The following is a 26,420-nucleotide window of genomic DNA, read 5'->3' on the forward strand; positions in this document are numbered from 1 at the left end:
CCTCCTTCTGTTCGGAGTGGAAAAAAATCGATATGCTTCTGGTGTGACTCCAAAACTACGAATAACTGCCCATTTCACCTCATCATAGTCGCCAAATTTGGTTTGGTCGGAGCATTAAAGTAGTTTCGGTGGCTTTTCCTGTCGACAAAACACGTAGCCTCACTACCTATATCGATTCGCCCCACTGGTTTTGCATAGCTACACACTCGAAGGCGTTGAGGTATGTATGAATGTCCCCATCATTGATGAATTTTGCTGTTGAAATGGGGAACATCTCTGCTGTTACGGTTGCATTCTGAATTGCAGCCTAGCCTGCGTGAACGGCGGGACTAAAGCGCATGGCGAAAGTAGCAAAACGGTCATTCGTCGCTTCCATGCTCAACCTGACGGTCTGTTGTAGCAGGGCTACAATTGCCTCTTGATCTATAGTAAAGCATTGATATATACCAACGACGGTATCGCCTGAATTATCCTTGAATCGGATTGATCCCTTTATCTCCTTCTTACTCTGAACTTCCTGACTTGGTTTCTAGTGGTAGACGTACGCTAGCTTTCAACTCCGGTTCCACCATGGCAGATGTCTCCCACCTGGCGTCGTAGCCGCTAAGATTGGAAGGAACGGAAGAACTGGAAGACATATTCGTCTCGGGTCTCAGGCTCAACAGTTAGTCGATAATAGCTTTCTGAAGGTTTTTGAGCACTGATTCGGTGGCTCCGTTAACAACTTTAGGTTTCCAGTGACCTTTAGGGTGTGTGGTAGGGGTTGTTGTCAATTGCAAGCTCCTGTCGCCTTGATATCTAGTTGTAAACCAGTCTGAGAGTAATATAAAATTACTGAAAAAAAAAATTATAGAACCAATGCGAGAGTAATATAAAATTACTGAAAATTTTGTATAGAACCAATGCGAGAGTAATATAAAATTACTATGAAATTGGTATAGAACCAATATGAGATTATTATAAAATTATTGCATAACTTTGGTATAGAGCCAATGTAAGAGTAATATAAAATTACTCCAAAATTTGATAAAGAACCAATGCGTGAGCATTATAAAATTACTGCAAAATTTGGTATACAGCCAAAGCGTTAGTAATATAAAATTGCTGCAAAATCCACTGCCTTCACCAAACTGAATGGTATCCTTTAGAGCCGGGACTTGAAACCTCAGCCACCCTGAAAAGACTAACGCTTACCCAATTCAGTATAGGACACAGGACAAAGACACTAAGTGTCTACGAAAAATCCCTTCTTTATTCTTAAACAGGCAAATCGCAACTAACAAAATAAATCAAATAAAAGTTCATTACAGTTCGAGTTCAGTATCTCGGCACTCACTTACGCAATCACACTCAAACAAGACTTGACATGAAAAAGGATTTTAGCTAGAAGTAGAATTTACATAAGCGATTCATGACATCTTCAATGTATTATATATTTATGGTTTTTTCCCAGAGCCATTTTATATGAAAGGGATAATCGTAAAAGCTTCAAAAGGGGTTCATCGGATTGGAAATTGAAAGTTCCAGTGCCCTTTAAGACCCAAAAGAGGTGAAAGGACAGCCAGCCCCCTCCCATGCTTCTTTTTAACCACTATCCTCCAATAGATGCCTGACAAAAAATTTAGAATTATCCATTTCTTTCAAAATAGTCTAAAAGCCGAATAATTATACCACGGGGAATAGCATAACTGAAAACATTTAATGTGCATGCTAGTTATCAAAAGGGTGTATAAGCAATATCTAAGGAACGGCTGAGTGTATTAAGGTGAAACTTAAGCATTGAGTGTTTATTTAAATACAGAAAATGTTCTAAGGAAGGGTCGGGAGGGGGATGGATGGGTTGAGGTAGGGGGATATTGATTTCCGATAATATTCCTGATAAATACTATGATTATGAAAGTAAAGAGTAACATTACACCCCAAAATGAGAGAATTTATTCTGCTTAGGAAGGCAGCTGCCCCTTGCTCATTCCAACCTCCTCCTCATGGTTGTAGAAACTTTGGAGGATGTTCTTTTGATCGAAAATTGATAGCTCTAGTCCTTTTTGTAAAGTCAAAAGTGATTGGAGACCAAACAACCCGTGCCCTAGAACCGCTTTTGATATTGTGTCTTTTTTATATCTAAAAAGTGTTCACACATCCATGGTCTTTCTTTGGTAAAAATAAATAATTCCAAACATTTGTAGATGAGAGGTTTAAGCCTCTGACCTAGGGTTCTCTTATTATTTTGTATTTAGGTTGGGAGGCAAATGCCTCAAAGTTTGCATTTTAATGCTAATACATCCCAACTCCCAATAAGTCTTCAGGTAAATAAAGAATTAGTTCTAAGGAAGGGGTGGGTCAGGGGTAGAAGTTGAAATTGATGTATGATCCTTCTCGATTTCTGAGAACATTTCTGGTCTACGTTGCTATTATGTAAGTAAAAAGTTACACTAAACCACAAAATGAGTAGAATTTATTCTAAATAGGAGGGGGACTGCCCCTTCCTTATGTTCCCCCTCATGGTCGTAGAAACTTCAGAGGATAAGCTTTTAATCGGAAATTGAGACCTCTAGTCTTTTTTATTATAAGCTGAAAGTGATAGGAAACCAAACCGCCCCTGTTTTAAATTGTCCTTGATATCTGGACCTTTTGTTACCACTTAGGATATCCAATCAATATTTTGAGGTACGTATTTTGTAATTATTATGTGGCTGTTTAATTTCGGGTGTGTGACAATTTCCCAAGGGGAGTCTTCCACGGGGGGGGGGGGATTTTCCATGATGGGGATTTTCTGGAAGGGAACTGCCGACTCTCTAAAAGTGAATTATTGGTAGGCATCTGTAACTCTTTGCAATTAATAATCATTGAACTGTTGATCTGAACATGGCCTTTAATTTTTACATTTCGTTTCTGCTACCTCTGATTCCGTTGACAACTAGGCTTTAGTCTGAAAGCACTGTTTACTTCTTGTTCTTCTTCTAGAAATTTTCAATGGTCTAAATTCTTAAATTTGGCTTCATGAATTCCGTATTTATTCAAAAGTATACTGAAAGTATTATTGGGCAACACCTTATTAAAGGGGTAACGTATCTTTTTATTCGAGTTAAATTGAGCCACGGCACCACTTCATATATCAGAATTGGGCAAATTACGGTCTTATATAGGTACTTTGTCTTATTTTGTGCTAAGGTGTAGTCCCTTCCCATTATTTGTTTGCAGTGGTTTGGGAAAACTGTAGTTTTCTTAAGTTTCTCTTTAAAGTGACCTTTCCAGTTTAACTGACACTTTAATATAACCGCTCATTGTATTTCGTCTATATTTTCAGGGAAATTGGGTGGCCATAATAGCATTAGAGCGAAAGGAAATTGTAATTTGCTCTATTTATTGTAAAATCTACTACTTTGCTCTTTTCTGGAGCTGTTCATATTTTGTGCCCACACTTGGATTTTATTTAAAGTATTTTGTTCCATCCCAAACATTACTCTTAAGCATTTTTCTTACGGTAAGGATACTAGATAGTATTCTTAATCCAATAAGCTATTGTGTAGCGAAATTGCACATATAAGGAGAGTGTTTTAAATAGTCCTTTTTAAAAAGTAAAACAAAAGTGAAAGACACAAATGATGCTTTTTTAAGAAATTATTTTTTTCTGTACTACAATATAAATTGTTTTCATTTTCTTTTTTGGCGTTTCGAGTGGTAGCTTTAATTCTATTTACGATGGCTCTTTTGTGTAGACCTTGATTAGCCTTGTGATATTTTTTTTTGTTTTTGCTTTATGAAAATATAAAATAATGTCATAATAATAAAACTGTGTTTGATTTTTGTGCCATCTTTTTGTTCATTCCCGTTTCAAAATTCTAATGATAATCATTTTTCTTTTCAAGCCAGGGCCCTTACCACTTTTGTTGATATATATATATATATATATATATATATATATATATATATATATATATATATATATATATATATATATATATATATATATATATATATATATATATATATATATACGTAAAATTGAACAAATCGTTTAAAAATATAAATTCTACTTTTTCTTCTACACCATTCCTAGTCCAATACTTCAGTAGAGCCAGGAAATATATGTATATAAGAAAAATCAGCTGATTCGCAGATCATTCCATGAAGGGTATGACAAGCAGAACACTAGCGTAGTACTCAGCGACTTCAGGAAAACAAGTGAAAATATGAAAGTAAGCGACAAAAGTGTCATCTATACTGAATTACAAAAATTGTATTGCGATTTTACATCTTTTATTGATATTGGCTTAAATAAAAAGGGAAAAAACAAAACTTCAAATGAAAAAAGAGTGAAATTACAACTTAAAGCGAATAGAAATCACCCTGTGTATATTGAGGTTTTTTTTAATTTCTCTCTTTTAACACTAAAGTTTGTCATTTTATTTCAATACTTCAAAAATTTGTATTCTAACATAAAAACTATGTATAAAGAATTCTAATTTCTTTTTAATCTAAATAATTTGAGAAAAGAGGTTTTTATTTGCTTTAAATAATTATATTTTTAGTCTAAATGTTTTTGAGGGAAACGGCAATTAAAATGTAAATAATTAATGACTGCCAAATTTGTTGCATTTTTTAAAAGCTCACAGTGAAGAATTAGTCCAAATTTAGTGTTAAGAATGGATGGGTGGAATTAAAGAGAAGGATGGAGGGGGCGGGGTATGGAGGGGGCCTTTTACTTTTATTTGAAACACTTTCTTTTGCATATTGAGTTTTACTCCCTCTCACTCGCTCTACCTCTGCTGTTTGCAATCAAGCTATAGTTTTTTTTTATAACAATGCTTTAAGAATGATACAAATTCCTGAAGAATTGCCCTCCTAAAATTACTTATGGGGAAAAAGAAAAGGGTCCAAAATGTGTAAAAGGGAATTTTACTTTAATTTTTTTAGGTTTTTAGGGGTTTAAGGTTCTCAACCTTATGGTAAAAAGAGAATACCCGCAAGCGTGACCCACCTTTTCGGGAAAAATAAAAATTTCCTATTTTTGTAAAAAAAGGGCTTGCAAGCTTTGTTCTAGACTTTTTAAATGTGTTAAATTTGACGGTATAGTTTTTATCACCATAAACTACTTTTGAGGAGTGTCTTTCCATTTTTCTAAGACCATGCAAATATTTTTACAGTAATAACTTAGTACGTGCTGTGCTAAAATCTCATTTTATTAAGTTCAGTTACAATTTTGTATGTGTCACCCTTTACTTACAGTTTTGTTCCAAAAACTGTTTGATAGTTTTTGGATGAGAATGTATTGACTATACCGTCTAGTCTTCCGGTTGCTTTTCTTTTTATGTTTAATAATAACAAATCAAAAAGGTTTGAAAAATTATGCAATATGAGATTCTTCATATACGTAGCCATGTTCTGGAATTGCACTACTTCCAGGAATAGGTTGCACGATAGAATTCTCTGGCTTAGCCATCTCAGCCACAATTTTTGTGACAAACAATTTTAGTGTTTCCTGACGTTGTTCTGCTGTCTGTAGCACTTCTTCGTGGTTGGCTTCTAAATTACAATCATATTCCGTCACACATTCATTTGTGATAAGACAGAAAGCAAAAACTCGCATGCTGCATTGTCTAGCGACAAGGACCTCGTGCACTGTTGACATTCCTGAAAAAAACAAGAGGGTTATTCTCAACAAGCTAAGGGTTAATAACAAAAAAGTACCAGTGACGAATATAAAATAAAAAATGTAAATGGCCGATACGACCAACTATTGAAAATTGTGTGAATATAGACTGGAAAAGCAAGTTATTTGAATATTAACCATGCTTCCACTGTTCTAATTGATTACTACCACTTCTACCAGGGGTGAATCTCTAGCATTTCTATTGGGGGGTAAGAAGGGTCCATATTCGGATAGTCAAGGGGCATAGATTATAAGATAACTTTTTCTCCAATTTTTTTGGGGTGGAGGGCAACTGCCCCCTTCCCCCTCCCCGGCAGAATCGAAGCCCCTGGCTTCTACTAGCATTTAAATATAGCACCAAACCACCTGAAGCCCACAAAGCAACACACATGCTCCTCCTCCAGCCCAATATACTTGAAGCTTCAGCCCCCCTACTAAGGAGTCCCATCTTCCTTTAGATTCTTTCTTATGGTCTCTTGCAACCCATTCTACAATTATTTTTGCTTCTTGAAGCTATTGATTTACAAAATGAAGGATACTGAAATTACTACCAATAGCACCAATTACAGAGCACAGTAATTTGAGTTTGGCACTAAAAAAAAACAAAAAACACTAGGCAGATATGACTTTCTATAGCGGCTCGGATTTCCTTTCCTTGTCTAGCCAATTCTTGGCTTTTTGCCAAAATCGGTTTGACAGCTTATCGCTAGAGAACAAAATCAATAACAAATTTAAACAAAACTTCTCGATGACCGAAGCACACTTGAATCTGTGTAAATGGAGAGCCTACAAAGCCCCATTCACCTCTATTCAAACTTCAGAAGTAAAGAGCTAGAGTCCTTTGTAATTTATGTTCATTCAATAATCATTAGTATAATTTGAGGGCCGAATGTGTGGCCCTGAGGACTGAAACCTCACCTTCGTACATATGGATACAGTTTGTCTCACTTGACGCGTGGTTGCTCGAGGATGTCAGAACAATCTTGAGTGAACAAACAAGTGCCTTGAGTCAAAGCACAAGTACCAATTTCAAAATGATGTCAAATCCTTCATTAAAATCGATGATACAGGATAAAAAAAATCTACTGAAGCAATGCCTGTGAATTGGGTGGATAACGCTGACGGGAAATAGCTTAAAAAGGAAGAGAAGGAAAAGTCACGGGAAAAAAAGTGAATACATAAAAACAATGAAAAAAAATGAATACATAAAAAACAAAACTATTTGACTTTCAAGAAACATAATATACCGAAAATCACAATTTGAATATAATATTTCACAAATCTTTTCTCAAAATGAATAAATTTACTAGAATTTCTTGTTTGATCATTTAAATTCTGGGCCTCAATGAAACTATTGAGAGGTTCATACCCATTGAAAACGATTCGTTGAGTTTTGGTGTCCCACATTACAAATACAGAACTCAAATTACAATATAAGTATCCTAATGCAAAAGTAAAAACCAACAGTATAAACAAAACACTGTATGTAGCCTTCATTTGCTCCAATAATTCCTAATTCCTACTACAATTAGCATCAAAGGACTTACAAGCTTCTTTATTGCAAGGTGAGCAATAAAATATAGGAATCTAAAATCAAAACAAACTAAGCATATAAATCTTAAACGGTCCTTGATTTTCATAAAAGTGTTTGTTACTAAATGCTCATATAACGACTGCAATTGCAACAAGAGGGGACTAAAATCTATCAGTTTAATAAAACTCTAAGAAACATTGATTGGTAATACTTGAAGCAATTTAATGCTAAGCAATAAGTAATCAGACAGTTGCTGTTTTCAAAGTTAAAATAGCAAATTTTACCACGAATAAGGTATGCGTTACCACCCAGTTAAAGCCCCCTCACAGCTACATCGTCATTTAAGCTGTAATAGAAACAGTATTAAGTGTAGTAACTATAAAGTTTTTGGACAATTAAATTTACCGATCTAGAAACACAACATTTAAATTAGCTTCATCATTTATAAAGAAAATCGTTACAGTCCATTCTTTTTATAAGTATTGGCGAAACAAAAAACATCAGTCTAGTAATCCATTTAGTTTTTAGTATAGCGCAAATGACACTCTAGCCTTGTGTGGATTTAATGGATGTAAGCCACAGCCACAACTGTTTGTTGTAATTAATGTATTAAGCTCTACTTCATTGTTCATGGTAATTTGGATTCATTTTATGTTAATTTCTTCCTTAGTGAATTAGGTAAAAAAATACAGGTTTTCAACCGAAAGTAAGGAGCAACATTAAGACTCAAAACGAACGAAAATTATCCCGTATATAAAGGGGTTGCCCCCTCCTCAATACCTTAAAATTGGTAGCAATTTTTAAAAGTTTCCTATTCTAATTAAACAGCCCTTTTGTTTCAGGAGTCGTTTTTGAAAAATTGGGACAAACAGTCAAAATTTAGCGTCAAAAGAAAGACATTGGGGAGGGGGTAACCCCTTTATATACGAAATAATTTTTGTTAGTTTTGAGTTTTAATATTACTCCTTACTATCAGTTGAATTTTTTTTAATTTAATTTCTGATCGTTTTTCAAATAATTCCGGTAAATCTGGCTCACCCTCCATGAAAATTTCCCTTCCTTCATGGGAAGCTTCTCCGTGGAAAGTTTCTCCTACGTAATTTCAGCCCATCCTCGTAAAATTCATTCCAAGCAATTCTATCCTCAATGAAAATTATCTATTCCCCCCCCCTCTGCAAAATTCCTTGCAGAAGATTCAGCGTAAAGAATCCCCTTAAGTATACTTTTATTTGAAAAAGACTTTAAGCTCTAATCGTTTTTCCGATCACTGCAGAAATCTCCCCTGTCGTGGCTAATATTTCCTGGAAGTCCAAACAGTAAAAATTTCCCCCGGACAATTCTCCTGGAACATCTCCACATACAAAGCTGAGTAGCCAAAGAGAAACTAAAGTAATTAAAAATAATTTTGTATAGAAATTCTGCCAGATCCCTCCAGTGTAAAATATCCCCTGGGAAGTACACCCCCGGAAATTTCCCTCCACGAAGGATCCCTCTGGTAACTCACTCTAAGGACAATATACCCCTCCCCCGAAAATTTGTATATACTTTCCAATAACAAATACTACGCGTAAGCAAAGGGCAACTTTATATTCTAAGAACCTATCCCCAGGGGTTCGGGGGAGGCATGTCATCTCTAAAGGCATAGTTTTGGAACTTTTCAACTATACTGTGTGGTTTTTTGTCTGTTTTGAGTGTTATGATCATTTTTATGATTAATTTCTGATCATTTTTCAAATAGTTCCAGTAAATCTGGTAAATTCCCTCTCCTCACGAGAAACTTCTCCGTGGAAAGTTTTTCTTAAGTAAATTCACGCAAAATTTCTTACATAAGATTTAACCTAATAAATTCCCTTTAGCGTACTTTTAAGTTCTAATTGTTCTTCCGATTACTGAAGAAATCTCCCTTTCGTGGCTATTATTTTCCAGAAATCCAAATAGTGAAAATTACCACCGGACAATTCCCCCGGAACATCTCCACATGCAAAACTTAGCAGGTAAAGAGAAAGTTAGACAAATAAAAATAATTACGTATAGAAATTCTACCAAATCCCTGCAGATAGGAGGAAATTTCTGAAGATAGACATTTCTGCAGATAGGAGCTTGACAGATCTACAGTAGGGTTCTCTGACACGCTGAATCGATGGTGTGATTTTCATGAAGATTTTTTGAGTTTCGAATGGTGTTTCCCTTCCTCTTTTAAAAATCAGGCAAACTCTCAGGTTCGTAGCCTTTATGGGTAACACTAAGCTTAATAAATGTAATATGTCTAGGAATCAGCATAATAAGCCGATTCTTTTGATTTATTTATTGATACCAAAATTACATTTCGGGTCCTATTGGGCTGTGTCACTCTTACTTACAGTTCGTTCGCACGAACTATTTGATTTCTAATTAAGTTTGGTTTCTTACCTTGCCTCAATTATCATCTTTTAAGTTTTCTCTTTACTTTTGACGAAAAGACATTATTATTATTATTATTATTATTATTATTATTATTATTATTATTATTATTATTATTATTATTATTATTATTATTATTATTATTATTATTATTATTATTATTATTATTATTATTATTATTATTCTAAATCACGATAAAAGCGTAATATTTTCCATCAATATGCTTAAAAAATTTTAAATTCTCTCTAAGAAAGCTCTGACATTTATATCCTATGCATACTCTTAAAATTCTATTTTGTGTTTTAGTTCTCGCTTGAGAACTAAATCTTCCAATATAAAAAGCTCTATTTACACTAAAATTTGGTTTTAACATTGTTCTAGCCGTCATTAGTGCTTTGACTAGCTAGGGCACCAAGGCCTAAGAAGTCCCTGAGCGACGGGCGTGGGACGGCCCCGTTGGTGGATAAGAATAGGTCATGAAAATGGAGGGAATGTATTTTTTTCCAGGATGAGAAATTTTAGAAAAATAAACCAGCTAACGAAGCATCTACAAAATTCTTTACGCCTTTGATAAAACTATCTGAAGGTCAAATGAAAAAAAAATAATAAAAAATAGAAAAGTATGTTACCAACAGAATCAATTCCCATGAGTCTAAGGAATTGGAGCTCAGCAATTGTTTCATAGTTGGGTCCTCCAACCATAACATGAACACCTTCCCTTACACTATCAGAAATACCCATGTCAGTTGCTATTCGCTTGGCTATTTCTCGGTAATGGGAGTCATACGTCTTATTCATTGGGAAAAATCGAGGCCCAAATCTAAAAATGAGATAGTGTTAACGTGGTTTTTTAATCTACAGCTGCCACTACTACTAACAACTCACTCTAGCACAAAGCTACCTGAGGCCAACACAGCTATGCACACTCCTCCTCCATTCCAATCTATTTAATGCTTCTTTCCTTGCACAATCCAAAAAGTTCATATTTTCTTTAAATTCTTTCTTAAAACCCCTGTCCATCCCATTCGGGGACCACCTGCTTTTTGTTTGGCACTAGATGGGTAGCCATAAAGGACAATCGTTGGCAATCTCTAATCTTTCATTCACAAAAAGTGTCCTAGCCCTTTCAACCTCCCTCTGATAATAGCCCAAGAAAGTGAGATAGAACCACATTTTTTGTAAAGCTTACTGTTTGAAATGAACCCAGTAAGAAAAGGTACCCAATGGTCCGTAGATAATTCCTCTGAAAAAAATCCAACAGGTCTTCCTTCGTCTTCCGAAGGGTCTATGATGCAGAATCATACCTAACCACTTTCATCACTGTAGTTTCCAATATTCTATTCTTGGTTCTCAGACTGGCCCTCATATTCTTTCCAACTTTTTTCAATTGCACCCCTGGGGTGTTTTTTTTTACAATTTATTTACGAATAATGCTATCCAGGTAATTGAATAATACTATCCAGGTAAGTGAAGCTATCCACTTGATCAATCTCCTCTTTATATCTAATATCAGCTATTCACTTTCATTTCTTCCTAGTCTAAGCAACTTAATCTTCTTAACATTAATTTTCAAGTCCATTGTTGATTTGGATAGTTTGTTATATTGAGGGTATTAGGGAGGAAGAGCAGTGAGGAATTGTGGTTGTAGAGGTGGAGGGTGGTTCGGCAGGAGTGAGGAAGGGAGGTAGGGTGGTAAGGGGCTTTGGTGTGGGTGTGTTGCAGAAATGATGTTTTTTGTAAGTGTCTGGTTTGTTGTTTGGTTCTTTTGTTCCTTGTTTTTCTTTGTGCTTTTCTTATAACTTTGTGACTAGCTCCATTTTGCTACAAGGAATCTGATCAGCTACAAATGAGGACCGATCACCCCCCGTCCCAAAGAAGAATCCTCAGTGTCTCCTCCCTGATAGCCAGCAGAGAACTATAAACAACATGTGCATAAATTCCAGAAGTCTCAAATGAATCAGAACTCCACCACAAAATGGGAGAAAGACATACTTTGCTGCTGCGTGGTCACTTCCTGGAAATGGAAACTTTCAGTTTCCATTTCAGTCAATCCATTTCTGTTATTATAGTGTCACTGGCTTAATACGATTACCCCTAAAAACAAAACAGCAAGAAAACACAAACAAGCAAAAAACACATCCTTGACCACCGTTCTCCGCTGGTCATGTTGCTTTATTTTGATCAAAAGGACGATAGAAAACGTTTGATTGCGATTAAGGTTTAAGTTCCCTATTTTGTTGCTGGTATACAAGTTCCCTACAGTCTAACTGTTTTAACATTTGAATGTTAATACGATACTTTTTTTTACCATTCGATACCTAACATTCAGCTTTATTCGTCTACCAAATTACATTTATGAAATTTGCTTTATCAATTTATGAATGTAAAAAACAACTAAAAATCGGATGAAAATTGTTGAAAAAGGAAAAAGAATCTTATTGTTTTGAGGAGTTTTATAGCAATCTTTAATAAAAGGCTTATACAATATCACTGCTCTGACTCACTAAGTATATGTATCTGATTACAACAAATTTATTGTCATAACTGTTTTGGAGTTTTGGTGCAGGTTACAGCTGTAGGCTTGTCGCGAAATCACATTTTTTACGGGGAACATGAACCTTAAGAAATGAAAAATTCTGGCTGTTATCAATGAAATTTTTATGGCAATGAATAGGTGTAATGGCAATAAATTAAAGTACTTTAAATCTGCTAATGCATACTAATATCTTCATTAAAATTAAAGTGACTTTGTTTTGTGTGGACTCTAGAACAAATACACAAATTTGTGTATAAAGCTATGAATCATTCTTTATCTTATGAATCAATATTATGGAAGACTTGTTTTTTGTATAGTTCCCCCTTCCCCTGAAATGGCAATGATTGAATTATCAAGACTAACGCAATGTCAGTAAATCCTAGTGATATTTCTTAAATGAATTAGATTCTCGAAGATGAGTATAAAAGCTAACCTTTTCTCATGTTTTCCAGCAAGAGGGAAAATGTCTATTAACAATTGCAGATTTACCAAGTCTTTGATTATCTTAACAATGGGGCATTAGCGCTGCCAAAATCTTTTTAGAAGGGGAGGGGTGGGTGCAACTATATGTTTTTTCCCTAAAGTTTTAATGGGAATATATTCATTTTCCAATTTTCTATATTTGTTTATTGTCTGCTTGTTTCATGGGAAGGGGACATTGCCCCATGACCTTCTGGCAGTATCCATGAGTGAAGCTTTACCTGGAGATTAAACTTTGAAATATTTAGAAATAACCAGAAGTACTGGTATTTACTGCCCAATAATCTGTTCTTATATAAGACTGCAGTGTTCAGCGCTATGCTAAGAGGGATCTCATTCCCAAAACCTCTGTGTCCGTGCTAAAAACTGATACTTTCAAAAAATCCCTCAAATACTGAGGAAAAATTCCTATAAATTCGTATTTAAAAAGCAAAATCTATAAAGAATCTCCAGTTCTATATTTTCTTTCCAAATTACCCGCTAAGTCTTAGTGCTGAGAATTTTGAGGAACCAAGGACAGTGAAAATAAAATCAGGTCGCAGGAGTTGGTTAAGTGGAAAGCTACACAATCGTATATATCTTAAGAATTAGGAAAAAATGGGAATTGAATTTATAATGAGAAACAAATATTTCTTTATGCAGTTTTGCAGTTTTAGGTAGTAGGACTTAGAAAGCTAAAAAAAACCGAAATAAACATGGGTAAAATATCAATATAAAGTAAAACAAAATGGCATCTTACAACACAAGAGGATGTAGCTTTCCTTTGAAGGTATAACAATCTTTGGGAATAAATATATTGTTAGTATTAGAATTATCATGGGAAAAAAACGTTGCCATATTTAATTAATTATTTTTTCTTATTAGTTTTCATTGCTGAACATGGCAACACTAGCGAAAATATGATATAGCCCAAGTAACTTTTAACCAACTAAAAGTAAAAAAACGTAAATTATTGCGGTTTTCAGATATGAATAGACGCAAGATTGGTCCAACCTTACGCTTATTTTAATATTTTATTCAGATGCCCTTAAGACTTTTGAGACATTTTTAAATGTTTTTATAAGTTGAAAAATGTTGAACATTTTCTTATGTCCTTAACACTTAAGAAGGAAAAAAGCTTTTCAAGAAGACCCATTTTGAAAACTGAAGAATAGTTACTTGTACCAAAAAGTCTAAAATCAAGTTAGACCAACATTAAAACTAACCTTTCATCATGTTTCCCTACAAGAGGGGAATTTCCTATTAAACCTTGGAGGTTTACATGATCTTTGATTATCATTATGTCACCAGTTTTGTACGAAGGGTTTAGTCCCCCGGCTGCACAAGTGATTACTATTTGCCTAACACCTAGGAGCTTCATCACTCGAACTGGCATAGAGCACTGCAAATAGAACACAAGAGTAAAATGCACAACAGCCAAAATCTTTACTAATAATACTGCACAGGTAAGTGAAGCTATCCACTTGATCCATCTTCTTCTTACCCACCATCACTTCTTCACAATCATTTATTCCTAGTCTAAGTGACTTATTCTTCTTAGCGCAAATTTTCAAATCTGTTCTTACATCCTGAAATCTCTGACCCTCCGAAAAATCAGTCATTTTGCTAAAAATAACTGATTTTTCCCTCTCCCTTAGCCTTTGCTGTGTTCCAAAGGACAAAATTCATCAAAGTCCATTCGGCTGGATGTCAAACTAAAGTTACGTTCATAAATTAACTGTGGTTATAAAATATGGTTGGTATAAAAATAAACTTCGAAAAAAACACCCAACTATATGTAAATCATTCAAAAATCACAAGAAATAATAGGAATATTTCAGTGAGCCTGGGGAGAGGGTTAATAAGCATCTCTCCCCTATGTTTGAAAATTATATTCAAGTTCAAGTTCAAGTTCATTTATTTATTAATCGCACATACATGTATATATAAATGACATAGGCCCATGGGGAGACAAGCTCGAAAAACTAGGCCTAGACACATTAACTATCTTCCTTAAATAGAACAATTTTGCTTATTGACTTTGGCAAGTCGAATAGACCAAACACTGGTTGGCAACATTTACTCCTTTGAACTTTACATTTATTTTCACCATGTAAAAGTATGGAATCTAAATCAGAATGCAGAATGATGTTGATAGGTCAAATACTTAAGTAATAAAATGAAATAAGAACAGTTTCCGATTATAAGTCAATAAAACTTGCTTATACACTCAGGAATGCTTTTTTTCTCCCTTTTTGTCTCCTTTTTTCATTACCCGCTTTCTTTCTTTTGGTCTATTTTTGTTCTTGCTCCTAGAAATCAATATTTTGTAATTTTTTATTTGGTATGCTTAAGTTTTATTTTGGCGCATTAGCAGTGGATTTAAGAATATGAATGTGAACGATCTATGGTACATCAGGTAAACGAAAAGACATGGAATGGTCAATTGGAAAAAATTCCCCCTGTCAAAAAATGTTAGGCAGAACACTAGAAGACAGATTGCTGATGGCCCAAAGGAATAATTATTTGATAAAACTCTCCGTAAATCACTAAACTAGTAAAAACAAATCCAAACCGCACGGGGAATCCGCTTTTCACTACTTTGTTTACACCTCGAAGTGTACCAAACGTTCGGCAAAGCTTGCCACAGTTTCACAACGCTTGGTACACTTTCGCTACGCTTGCCACCCGGTACCTGGTGTGTGAGATTTCTGAAAGTGGGCACCGCCTCGCTAAACCCCATACGTCACAAATTACGTCTTCATTTGACTGTTCTTGTTACAACGTTGAAACTAATCTGTGGTATTTTGAAAGAATGGCATATGTAATTTTGATCGCTTCTGAAAGTGTACATGTAAAATCTAGATATGCAAACTATTCCAAGTAGACAGGGAATTTTCTTAAATACAAGAAAATTATTAAAAGATAAAGGTTAATTGACTTTTGTTGACTTTTATTTACATAATAAACAAAAATATAAACTATTATAAATATAAATCACTACGCTAGGGGAAAATTTAAATTTTGTTAACGCTTAGCAATTAACTTCACAAACATTCCTAAAGGCATCCTAAATTAATAATAATAAAAAGAACTTACATAGATATTCCTAAAATCATCCTAGACTAAATAAAATAATAATATGAAAGGGAAAAAAAAGACAAAAAAGACAATCACATTCTCTCAAACACCCCCAGGGTAACAACCACCATCCAAATACAACTCCATCCACCCCTCCTCCTTCAAATTGCTCCTTCTTCCAGCCCAATAGCCCACTCAAATCCCAAAAAAAGCTAAAGAACACTAATTCCCAAAAAATACTCTTTTAATCTTTTTTTAAACTGTGGGAGGTGCTCAGCCGCCCTAACACTCACAGGAAGCGAATTCCATACAGGAGAGCTAGGATAGTTCAAAATAAAACGAGATCTCAAACTATTTTCAATATCCACAACCAAGTTATAACATCTTTTTGTATCATGCTCATGAATAAAACTTCTAAAACGGTAAAACTCGCTAAAAGTTTCCAGGACTAGATTATGCACACAATTAAACACAGACATCACAAGTTGATAGTCCCTTATCTGTCCAAAATTGAATAGCCTTAGAAACTTAAAACATGCACTGGTGTCTTTCACATTTTTTATATATCTCGCAATTATTTTTGATGCTTTATTTTATAGAATTTGTACACGCTTGTAATTAACATAAAAAATGCTACGTCATTTAAAACGACTTTAGGGGACCTACTATAAACTTGACCTATTCGACTTGAATTAACGCTCTTGCTCAGCAGGGTTGCCAGTGTAAAGAGAACTGGTTGACAACGCCGTCAGTCTTCTCCAAGTAGCCCTTTCCAGGGCTAAGGTTGGGGCGTCATTTGGGTTGATGTTGCGGCTGAGCATGCGTTGGCTTATTACATCAGCCTATCTAGTGTGTGGCCTTCCTCGAGAGTGTTTCCAGCCATTTTCCGAGGGATCGAAGTCCGAGATGATCGTTGCGGGGTTACTTGGCAGGAGGTGGAATAGGCGGCCGTACCACCTTAGGGTGGTATGGCCACCCTACTCGGGTAGAGAGGTTCGCCAGCTTGAGGGTATTCAAGATATCAGTATTATGGATCTTGTCATATCATTCGAAGCCTTCGAATCGACGCAGGTGTCCAGCCTGAATGGCATCGACCTTTCTTAGCTGTGTCTGGGTTATCGGCCATGTCTCAGATAATTACAGCATGATGCTTGAGACTGTGGCGATGAAAATTTAGGCTTTGGTATGACGGTTAATTTGTGGTTTTTGGAAGACTACTCTCAGGAGTCGTCCGAAAATAAAGCTTTCCTTGGCTGATCTGGCTGAGAAATCTGCGTCAAGTGTGCCACTTGAGGATATAATTGATCCAAGATATGTGAACTGCCTTACCACATCGACAGCACCACATCGACAGCTTGGCCGTTAGTCTCAACAGTTGAGAGTGATGTTGATAAGGTCTTTTCCATGGGCATGATCTTCGTTTTCTTCCAGTTAATTTGCAGCCCAACTCTAGAGGCTGTGGAGGAGAGCATTTCGAGTGCAAAACTAAGTTGGTTGGGATTTTCACTAAGGACAGCTATATCATCCGTGAAGTTAACATCGGACAGAGTTCTCCCAGTATAAATGATGCTGAAAGGGTGGGCATGGTGCGTCTCGAAAATAATGCGGTCGACGACACAATTAAACAGCTCAGGTGACACAGCGCACCCTTGCAGTACTCCATTTTGTATGGGGAAGGAAGAGGAAAGCTTCCCGTTAACCAGGACGATGCATTCTGTGTTGCTGTAGAGTTCTTTGAAGAGTCTGACTATCTTTTTGGGTAGGCCCATAACTTTTAGGATTAGCCAAAGGGACAGCCTGTCAACAGTGTCAAAGGCAGAAGGAAAGTCAATGAAAGCTATGTAGGTTTTTTTTTTGTTAAATTCCACTGTCTTCTCAACGATCTGACTAACCATGTGAATCTCTTCAGTTGTCAATCTTCTTGGCATAAATCCAGCTTGTTGGGGGCGGCGCATAGCATGTAGGAAACCTGTTGCACGTTTCAGCAGCAGCACCGTAAACAGCTTTCCAGGAACAGACAGTAGGGTGACACCGCTGTAGTTGCAGTTTGCAGTTAATGCCCTTGCACTTAAACACTGGCACAAGGTTTCCTTTCTTCCAGTCTGATGGTATATCTTCAGTGCGCCGAATTATGCTGAACACCATCTGTAGCCAGAATGTTATTGCAGGGCATCCTGTTGTGAGTAGTTCAGAAGCGATTCCACAAGTGCCGGCTGCTTTATTGTTCTTAAGTTTCTGTACAGTCCATCTGACCTCCTCAGGAGAAAATTGTTTGCCAGTGGGGACAGCGATAGATTCTGCAGCAGCAGCAACAAGCCCTGGTTCAATACAATCGGGTGGATCTGAGTTGAACAGCATGTCGAAGTGTTTCTTCCATAGACCACGACATTGAGACTGATCGTATATGGTTTCTCCATTCACTGCTTTCAGGCTTGTGGACGCCATGGTGTGTTATCCATTCAGCTCACGCAAGATCCTGAATAGTGCTCCTATGTCTTTCTTTTGGGCAGCTTGCTCGAGCTCAGTGGCTTTGCCTCCAATGAAGTATTTCTTGTCCTTGTGAAGCATGGAGTTGTGCTATTTTTTGAGCTGTCTGTAGAGTTTCATTTCTCCTCGTAGTCTCGCTCGCCGTCTCTGCTCAGTTAATTCGAACGTCTGGCTGCTAATTCACTCTTTCTTTTTTCACTGCTTCAAGCCCACAACTCCTGTAGCTGCAGCGATGACATTAACCTTGACTGTGTCCCACGCTGACTGGCTTTCTGAACACGGCTGGAGGGCCTCCAAGCGGTTAGAGGTCCCAACCACATACCGCTCACGAACCGAGGGATCTTGCTTCATTCGAGAGGTGTCTATCTTCTTGGAGGAAGAGAATTTACTCTTTTTGACCCTGAGCCGGAGTTTGATACTTACAGAAACAAGACGATGGTCGGTATTGCTGAACTCAACACCTCCGTAAGAGCGGTAGTTCTGGACAGACGAAAGCCAGTGTCGTCGTACAATGGTGTAGTCAAGCATCTTTTTTGTCTTGCCGTCATCGCTGTGCCATGTGTGCTTCAAAATGCCTCTTCTCACGAACAAAGTATTTGTGACTGATAGGGCGTGGGTGATGCAGCAATCTAGCAGCCGCTCACTATTATCAATCGGAGAGCCAACCGTCACAGGTCCAACAGACGCATCATACAGGCCAGAGCTGTTAGAGACACCAGCGTTAAAATCTCCTATTACTATGAGGTAGACGTGTGGCCTAGGAGAGCTCGGAGGTCAGCACTGCATAGAAGTCGTCCTTATCTTCATTTTCGGCCTCATTTGTCGGTGCATAACAGGTAAGAACCGACATCTTCCTGTGCTTGGCGTTAATTCTCGCTCTCAGTAGACGTGATGAAATAGATGTAAATGATAGTAGGGCTCTCCGGGCGAAGCTGTTGAGAACAAGGACGACTCCCCCTTTTCTTTGGGTTTTGCCAGACCAAAGCAGTGTCCATCTTTCTCCAACATCTTCTTCACCGCTTCTCTTAAGGTGCATTTCTGTTATTCCTGCGATCATCACTTTATATATTTTTAGTTCTTTTGCTAAAAGAAGCTTAGAACCAGGCTGGTCAGCGATTTTCAAAGGGGTACATTCTTGGGCAGGCCAGGGTTAATTTGGTAAAGGAGGTGGGGTGTCCGAGGCTGTGCTTCTAGTTCCATTCTTAGCAATGAATTTCAGGAGGAGGGTTGCTAGCCCAACCGTTCCTAGGTGCATTTAGTTCTCCGGTGGCTAGTCGGATATCCAGATGCACGTGAAGTCAGCTCTGTATGCGCCAAAAAGGCATGAGAGCCTACCGTAAAGATAGATCTCAGACCATCTTAGACAAACTTCATTTATTGTAAGATTTATCATTCAATGAAGTGATACTTGGTAGTCAACCGTGTCAAACTCTTTTGACACGGGTTAAAACCTGTTTTTCTGGGTCTCCAGTTTTCTATGTCTGCCTTGCGACCATCTTTACAAAGGGGAATGGGCTTCACGACCTTAAATTGCACCGGAAACTTCCCTTTTCTAGACAGATACAGGGAAGAATATATCCTAAAATCACTTTAAGAGCTCCAAGGGAAAAACCATCAACACCGGCAAAATCAGATTTAGTGACTGCACAACTTTACGCACGTCTTCTTTCGTGTGCGGCTGACGTTCTATATTTAATGTTTTGCCAAGGATGTCATTAATAGTATTGCAGTTCATTTCATTATATTTATTGCTAACACTACGTTGCATCTTGGAGCCAATACTCGACAAGAATTTAGTAAACTTATTTACAATCTGAGTTGAATCACCACGATTACATCCTTCCAAATTAATGTCTGCCGTGGTTTGTTTTCCCTTACTACCCATGATATTATTTTAAATATTCCACATTTCTTCAATATTACCTTTACTTTCCTCCAACTTATTCCCATAATAATCAGGTATTGCTTTTCTCCTCAGTTTATTCAAAAGATATCTTTGCTTTGTAAATAAAATGAAGAACTCATCACTTTTTGAATCCACATATGATTAATAAATCCGGTTTCTCAATTCTATTTGGTCAGTTATATCCTCTGTTATGCATGGTTTACGGGGAACAAGCTTCTTTGATTTAAAAACTTTTACTGGACACATCCCTTAATAAATAGGGCTAATGACTTCTATCAGACAATCCAGGGCTTTAGTAGGGCATAATTTCTCTTCAAATAATTGACTCCAGTCTATTACTCTCACTTCCTCTGAAAACTTAAGAAGATTTTCTTTTTTGTCAGCCGTAATTTTTAGTGTTTTCAGGCTCAGGGAATCAAATCGGAAAAACATCGATTCAAATTGATTGAAAGAACAAATACATTGTCAATAATCGTTGCAAATTGACTCGTAATTCTCGTTCGAATATTCACATGTGGATATAAATTATTTGCTATCATCAAATTTAAGAAATCACCATTTTAACTAGATAAATCCAATAAATTAAAATTAAAATCTCCCATCACTACGTGAGTAACACCATTCGGGACTCTATCAGGGAGCTCATTAAATCCATCAGTAAACTCATCCAAGTAAGCGCTAGGAGGCTTATGCACCATACTAATTAAATTTTTTTTTGGTTATTTAGCTCAATATCTAATGAAAATGTTTCGAAACTATTCCCAAATCTAGCCCCAAATGCTGCCGGAAAGTAAACGCAAATTACCAGCCATAAGGGATATCCTTCATATAGGTGGAGTCGTCCCTTCATTGCAATGACTGGTATGCCATCTAATAAGCCAATGACTAGTTCCCCTGCATGACCAGGCACAGTTGATGGGGGGAAGTGAGGTATTTCTTCATATGATATCACAGTGCTATCTAATATAATATCTGCCAGGCTTCCTTGAAAAAAAGTTTTATTTCTTCTTTTAGGTCATACAGAAGAAGGGTATTCAGAATTGGACAAGAGAAATTTGTATAGATTGATGATTAGATTGCAACTTGGAATCATTAAATCAGATGAAAATGGTGAAGCCAGGCATGTAGGTGAAAGGGATGAGGCTTTAGGTCTGCTCAAAATTATAGAAAACGCTTCTCTTCTTAAAAAGTAAAGCGGTTCTCGAGTGACCAAATGCTTGAGATAAAATTCAAAGGGGAATGGTTGCGCTTGCTAGAAGATTAAACTTCATAAAGAAAAATAAAAATAAAGGAGTGATAGGTTATGCTCCCTCTCAAAGTCTCCTACCAGCCAAGACTGTTATGCTCTAATTTTTGCTACGGTGTTTGCCACTCCTGAAATCTCTGCTGCTCGATTTCAAGAGGTCTCTTTAAAGCCGGATTTCTGCTAATTTAGTAAGTGGAGCTGCAAAAATCTATCTTTTTGGGAAGTAATTTTATATATACAACATAACAAGGCATTTTACTCCATAAAAAACCTTGGGTATTGTTTCTTATTAGTTATAACTACTAGGTTTTGAAAAACAAAGATGGTCATTGGAAGGATTCAAATCTACAGCGGTTGTGACAACGGCTTTGTGTTTTAGCGACAATGCCTGTCACTTAGGAATATGACTGGATTTATGTGGAATACTGAAAAGCACTGAACTAAAAAGAACTAAGGAGAACGCAATGATTTGTTACTATAACAAAGATATGTGGCTTCGATTGTGTTCCCAATATTGATAAAATATTGTTGACAGTCGGTTGAAACCCTACAGCTAGGGTGCTGTCCCTGGGTGCAACGAGGGAACATGTTTTGTCTGTTTGTGCTCAATTATATTAGGGTAGTGATGTGGAGGTGACGTTGTCTAGGGTAAAATTGACATTGTCCCCAGTCGCCCTGGTGACTTCACTACAAAAGGTAAGTGTTTGAAAAATACTGGATATTTGATATGAATATCTACAATCTAATTGAATTGAAGCTGAAACTTCTCTGCAAGTAATAGTTAATTCTGTATTTAATTTTCAAGAATTATGTTAGGTCACAATTCAGTCTGCACAAAGTATTCCTAGGCTAGCTTAGATAATTCTTGGAAGTTTAGGAGGGATAGTTGACATTAATTCGGTACATCTACTGTTGGCAAGATTCTGCGCTACCTCCCCCTGCACTTAAAATTTACCTAGAAAGAAAATCATACAGGAGTTTTGGATTAATGAAATGCACCGAACGTTAGATGGCGTTGAAAACTTTTCTTTTCAACACTAGCTCCAGTTTTTAATTTCATAAGTTTCCTATACTCTTTAATATAATTTTCAATTTGTTTAAACCTCTGGCTACAAAGATAAAAAAAATCAATAAAGTATGACGGTGAAATTTCTTGAAAAATGGAAGTGTTTCACAATTAACCTCTAAAAAAAATCGATGTTATCACTTATTGGAGGATGGGACCATTTTTATAAAATGTATGCTTCATAGAAGAGTAATTTCTGTAAAATTCTTTTAAATTCTATTTTTCTATATAGAAGCCTTCTAAGTAGATTCTTATTTACTCTAAATCTATTAAAACATCATTAGATTAGATAGCACGCCAAAAAGGGGGAGACGGGGGGTAAAAAATAACCTAAGTGTAACTAATTTTTATTCTTTGCACATTAAAAAAAAGAAAAAGTGTAGCGTAATAATGTTTAACAGCTAACGAAAAATAATATCGTAAATACGTGTTGGGTTGACAAAGATATTGCATAGATAATATTTGAACATTAAATCTGACTTTGTGTGCATGGTAAGTGTCCGTAATTTCCAGGCATCCACGCTAATTCATTTATAATCACAGTTAGTGGGTTTCCGATCATCACAAGAAAGTGTACGTTTTTCTTACGGCTAAAGGTGATTTCTTGCCATTTCTTGCTGAATAATATGATTAACAAACGCAAAGATTTTCTTTTCAATACTTAGAAATAAATTAACTGAAACCCTATTTCTATTTAGAAACAGATTTTCCTTCCAAGCCGCAAATTATTTTTTGTTTTGGTTCAACTTTCAATACGATTGATCTGTAAGGGCTCTGGTATTGTAGGTGGCCAATACGACCACTGGTGGTAGCCAAATTATTATGTGGTATTTATCCCGCTTAAGCAAACAGAAGATTCTATTTTCAAAATTTATATTTCAAGGGAACTTGGACTGTTTATTTTCATAAAAAAAATTTATACCTAGCCCTGAGCCACAAATGACTGCTATTCTCGGTCTTAGTTGTGACTTCTCACGGATATAATTGCTCATCTGCTCAATAATTTCAAATGAATATCCAGAAGATAAAAAGCTGAATTTTTCACCATGTCTCATATCAGAAAGCTCCTCTTCCTTCTTGATGTTTGCAACTCCATTTTCTAGTGCGTGATTACTCATACAGCTATTCTCACTGGAAAAATGAGGTTAAATGAACAGTTTGTGATCGACAGAATACGGAAAAAAAAACAATAAAAAACAACAACAACAAAAGAACAAAAAACGGCAAAATGAGTTCAATTGAGGCTTAGGTTTATTTGCCAATTAAAGTTGCCAAATACAACATAAATGTTCTTGGTTAATTTGAGATGGTGTAGGAAAATTTCAAGTTGTGTCTAAATCCTTGTTATTAGTCATTGTTATGCTTATAGTCATTTCTATTAAGTTTTACCAGTTATAGCGTACAAGGCAAAGGTGAAAAAACTTGTTTCGTTAAAATTAATTTTGGAAAAAATTATTTGAGCAGATTCATGTAATCATCTCTCTTAAAAATTAAAACTCAGCGTTTAATGTACCATCTAAGTTTTCTATTTTATTTGCCATTCATCAACCCCATAATTAAAATGATACACATTACAGACAATAATATGATGTACACCAATCATTAATCACAATGATTGTCTGCAACTGAGACATGGCCTAATTAACTTCTTCTTCTGTAATTCAGCTAAAAACGTTAAAACAAAACAAAGAATATTTTAACTGAGGAGTTAAATGCTAATTAATGATCAGGATTGAAGGAAATATAAAGGAATTGCAATTGATTATGGAGAATTATCCTAGGTTATGCTGCAAATTTAGAAGCAAACCAAAAATGTAATAAATCCAAGCCCCCCCCCCCGAATAAGATAAGATATTTATTTCGAAAATCACTATCATGAAGCGGGACAGGACCGGAAATTAACAGGAACAGATTCGGATTTTGGGTCAATAAACAAAAACACGAGAAAATACTAAAAACCAACGATAAACTTAAAAACTAACAAACGAATACAAAATATAATTGATAGAATGAAAGTCAATTCTGTAATCATTATTTAAAATGATAAGTCGTCAAATTTGTGAAAATCAAAGACAACTATATATATATATATATATATATATATATATATATATATATATATATATATATATATATATATATATATATATATATATATATATATATATATATATATATATATATATATATATAAATAAGTTGTCTGTCTGTCTGTCTGTGGATCAGGTGACGTCATGTTTCTGTGTTGACTGACGTCATGTTTTCGACTGACGAAATTACGAAATTACATTGGGACACAAATGACGACCAGGACACCGGCACATAGGGAATATAAATGACGACCGGGACACTCAAAGAGAAAGCGACCGGGACACAAGGAATGTTCAATTAGCAATCACCATCAACAAAACACCGTCAACAAACCATCACAAATGACGACCGGGACACAGGGAGTATAAATGACGACCAGGACATAAGTAAAAAAAAAAACTAAAAAAAAGGTAAAAACTACTAAAAAACTAAAAAGAAAAAAACAAACTAAAAACTAATAAAAAACTAAAAAAGCTAAAAAACTAAAAAAACTAAAAAATAAAAAAACTAAAAAAAGGAAACAAAAAGAAAAATAAAGGAGAAAAACAAAACTAAAAAACTAAAAAGAAAAAAAAACTAAAAAGAAAAAAGAATGGGACACCGGAATACAAATGACGACCGGGACACAGGGAATATAAATGACGACCGGGACACAGGGACGTAACTACAACGGGGACGCCGGGGGGCACAGGGGGATATATAAATGACGATGGGGACACAGAGAATGTTCGATTAGCAATAACCATCAACAAAGCTCAAGGGCAATCATTAGAATCATGAGGTATAACTAAAAAAAACTAAAAAAAAGGCAGAAAACTAAAACCTAAAAAAAAAGACCAATTCAAAAACGAATGTATATACAGACTGGGACACCGGGACACGAATGACGACCGGGACACCGGGACACAAGGAATATCAATGACGCCTGGGACCCTCAAAGAGAATTCACAGACTGGGACACCGGGACATAAATGACGACCGGAACACATGGAATATAAATGACGACCGGGACACCGGGGGGCACACGGGGATATATAAATGACGACGGCGACACAGGGAATCGTCGATTAGCAATCACCATCAACAAAACTCAAGGGCAATCATTAGAATCATGAGGTATAGATCTGAATACGGATTGTTTTCCCATGGACCATTATATGTTGCATGTTCAAGAGTCGGTAAACCTGACAATCTATTTATATGCACAGACAATGGGACAGCAAAGAATGTTGTATATTCGCAAGTTTTACGTAGTTAAAAACATATATATATATATATATATCTATCTATATTCACAGGTGGGACATAGGGACACAACTACAATGGCGCGTAACTAATATGGCGCGTAACGACTTACGCGCGCGGGGGGGCTTGGGGGGGCGCGAAGCGCCCCCACCAACTAGGTGTTGGGGTGGTCTGTGTTGACTGACGTCATGAAATTAGTTGTCGTCATTTTTGCTATGACGGTGACGTCATTAATGGTATTTAAGACATGCGTTCACGGAAAAGTGTTTAATTGTAAAATGACTGAAGAACCTACAATGGCAACAGCCGAGGAAGCTGCTCAAAGAGTCTATGCCAAAAAACTTGCTGCTGATAGAGAAAGTAAGAAAAGAAAGCGTAACGAGGAATCACAAGAACAGCAAGAAAACAGGCTTGCAGCTGATAGAGAAAGTAAGAAAAGAAAGCGTGCCGAGGAATCACAAGAACAGCAAGAAAACAGGCTTGCGGCTAAAGAACGCAAAACCGCGCAGTTAGATGAAAATCCGCCTGGAAAGCGAGAGTCAAAACATATCAAAGACCGACACAGAGGGAATATAAATGACGACCAGGAACCTCAAAGAAAAATTACAGACTGGGACACCCGGACACAAATCACGACCGGGAACATAAATGACGACCGGGACGCAGGGACACAACTACAACGGGGACGCCGGGGGCACAGGCGGGATATATAATTG

At 36.3% G+C, this 26,420-nt stretch overlaps 1 protein-coding gene across 4 annotated transcripts in view; it reads right to left on the reverse strand.

Moving 5' to 3' along the window:
• Positions 1 to 1,234: 1,234 nt before the first annotated feature.
• The window catches only part of LOC136034856 (purine nucleoside phosphorylase-like), a 33,505-nt gene continuing 8,319 nt past the window's right edge, over positions 1,235 to 26,420 (reverse strand). For all 4 annotated transcript variants that reach the window (XM_065716325.1, XM_065716326.1, XM_065716327.1 and 1 more), the window contains exons 2-6: positions 23,291 to 23,499; positions 20,862 to 21,040; positions 13,809 to 13,984; positions 10,217 to 10,407; positions 1,235 to 5,634 (exon numbers count right to left, since the gene is read on the reverse strand). In XM_065716325.1, the coding sequence (XP_065572397.1) occupies positions 5,348 to 5,634; positions 10,217 to 10,407; positions 13,809 to 13,984; positions 20,862 to 21,040; positions 23,291 to 23,499 (1,042 nt within the window). In that variant the 3' untranslated portion in view covers positions 1,235 to 5,347. The remainder of the gene's footprint in view (positions 5,635 to 10,216; positions 10,408 to 13,808; positions 13,985 to 20,861; positions 21,041 to 23,290; positions 23,500 to 26,420) is intronic.

The sequence above is a fragment of the Artemia franciscana genome, chromosome 13, assembly GCF_032884065.1.
Source record: "Artemia franciscana chromosome 13, ASM3288406v1, whole genome shotgun sequence".
Lineage (NCBI taxonomy): Eukaryota > Metazoa > Arthropoda > Branchiopoda > Anostraca > Artemiidae > Artemia > Artemia franciscana.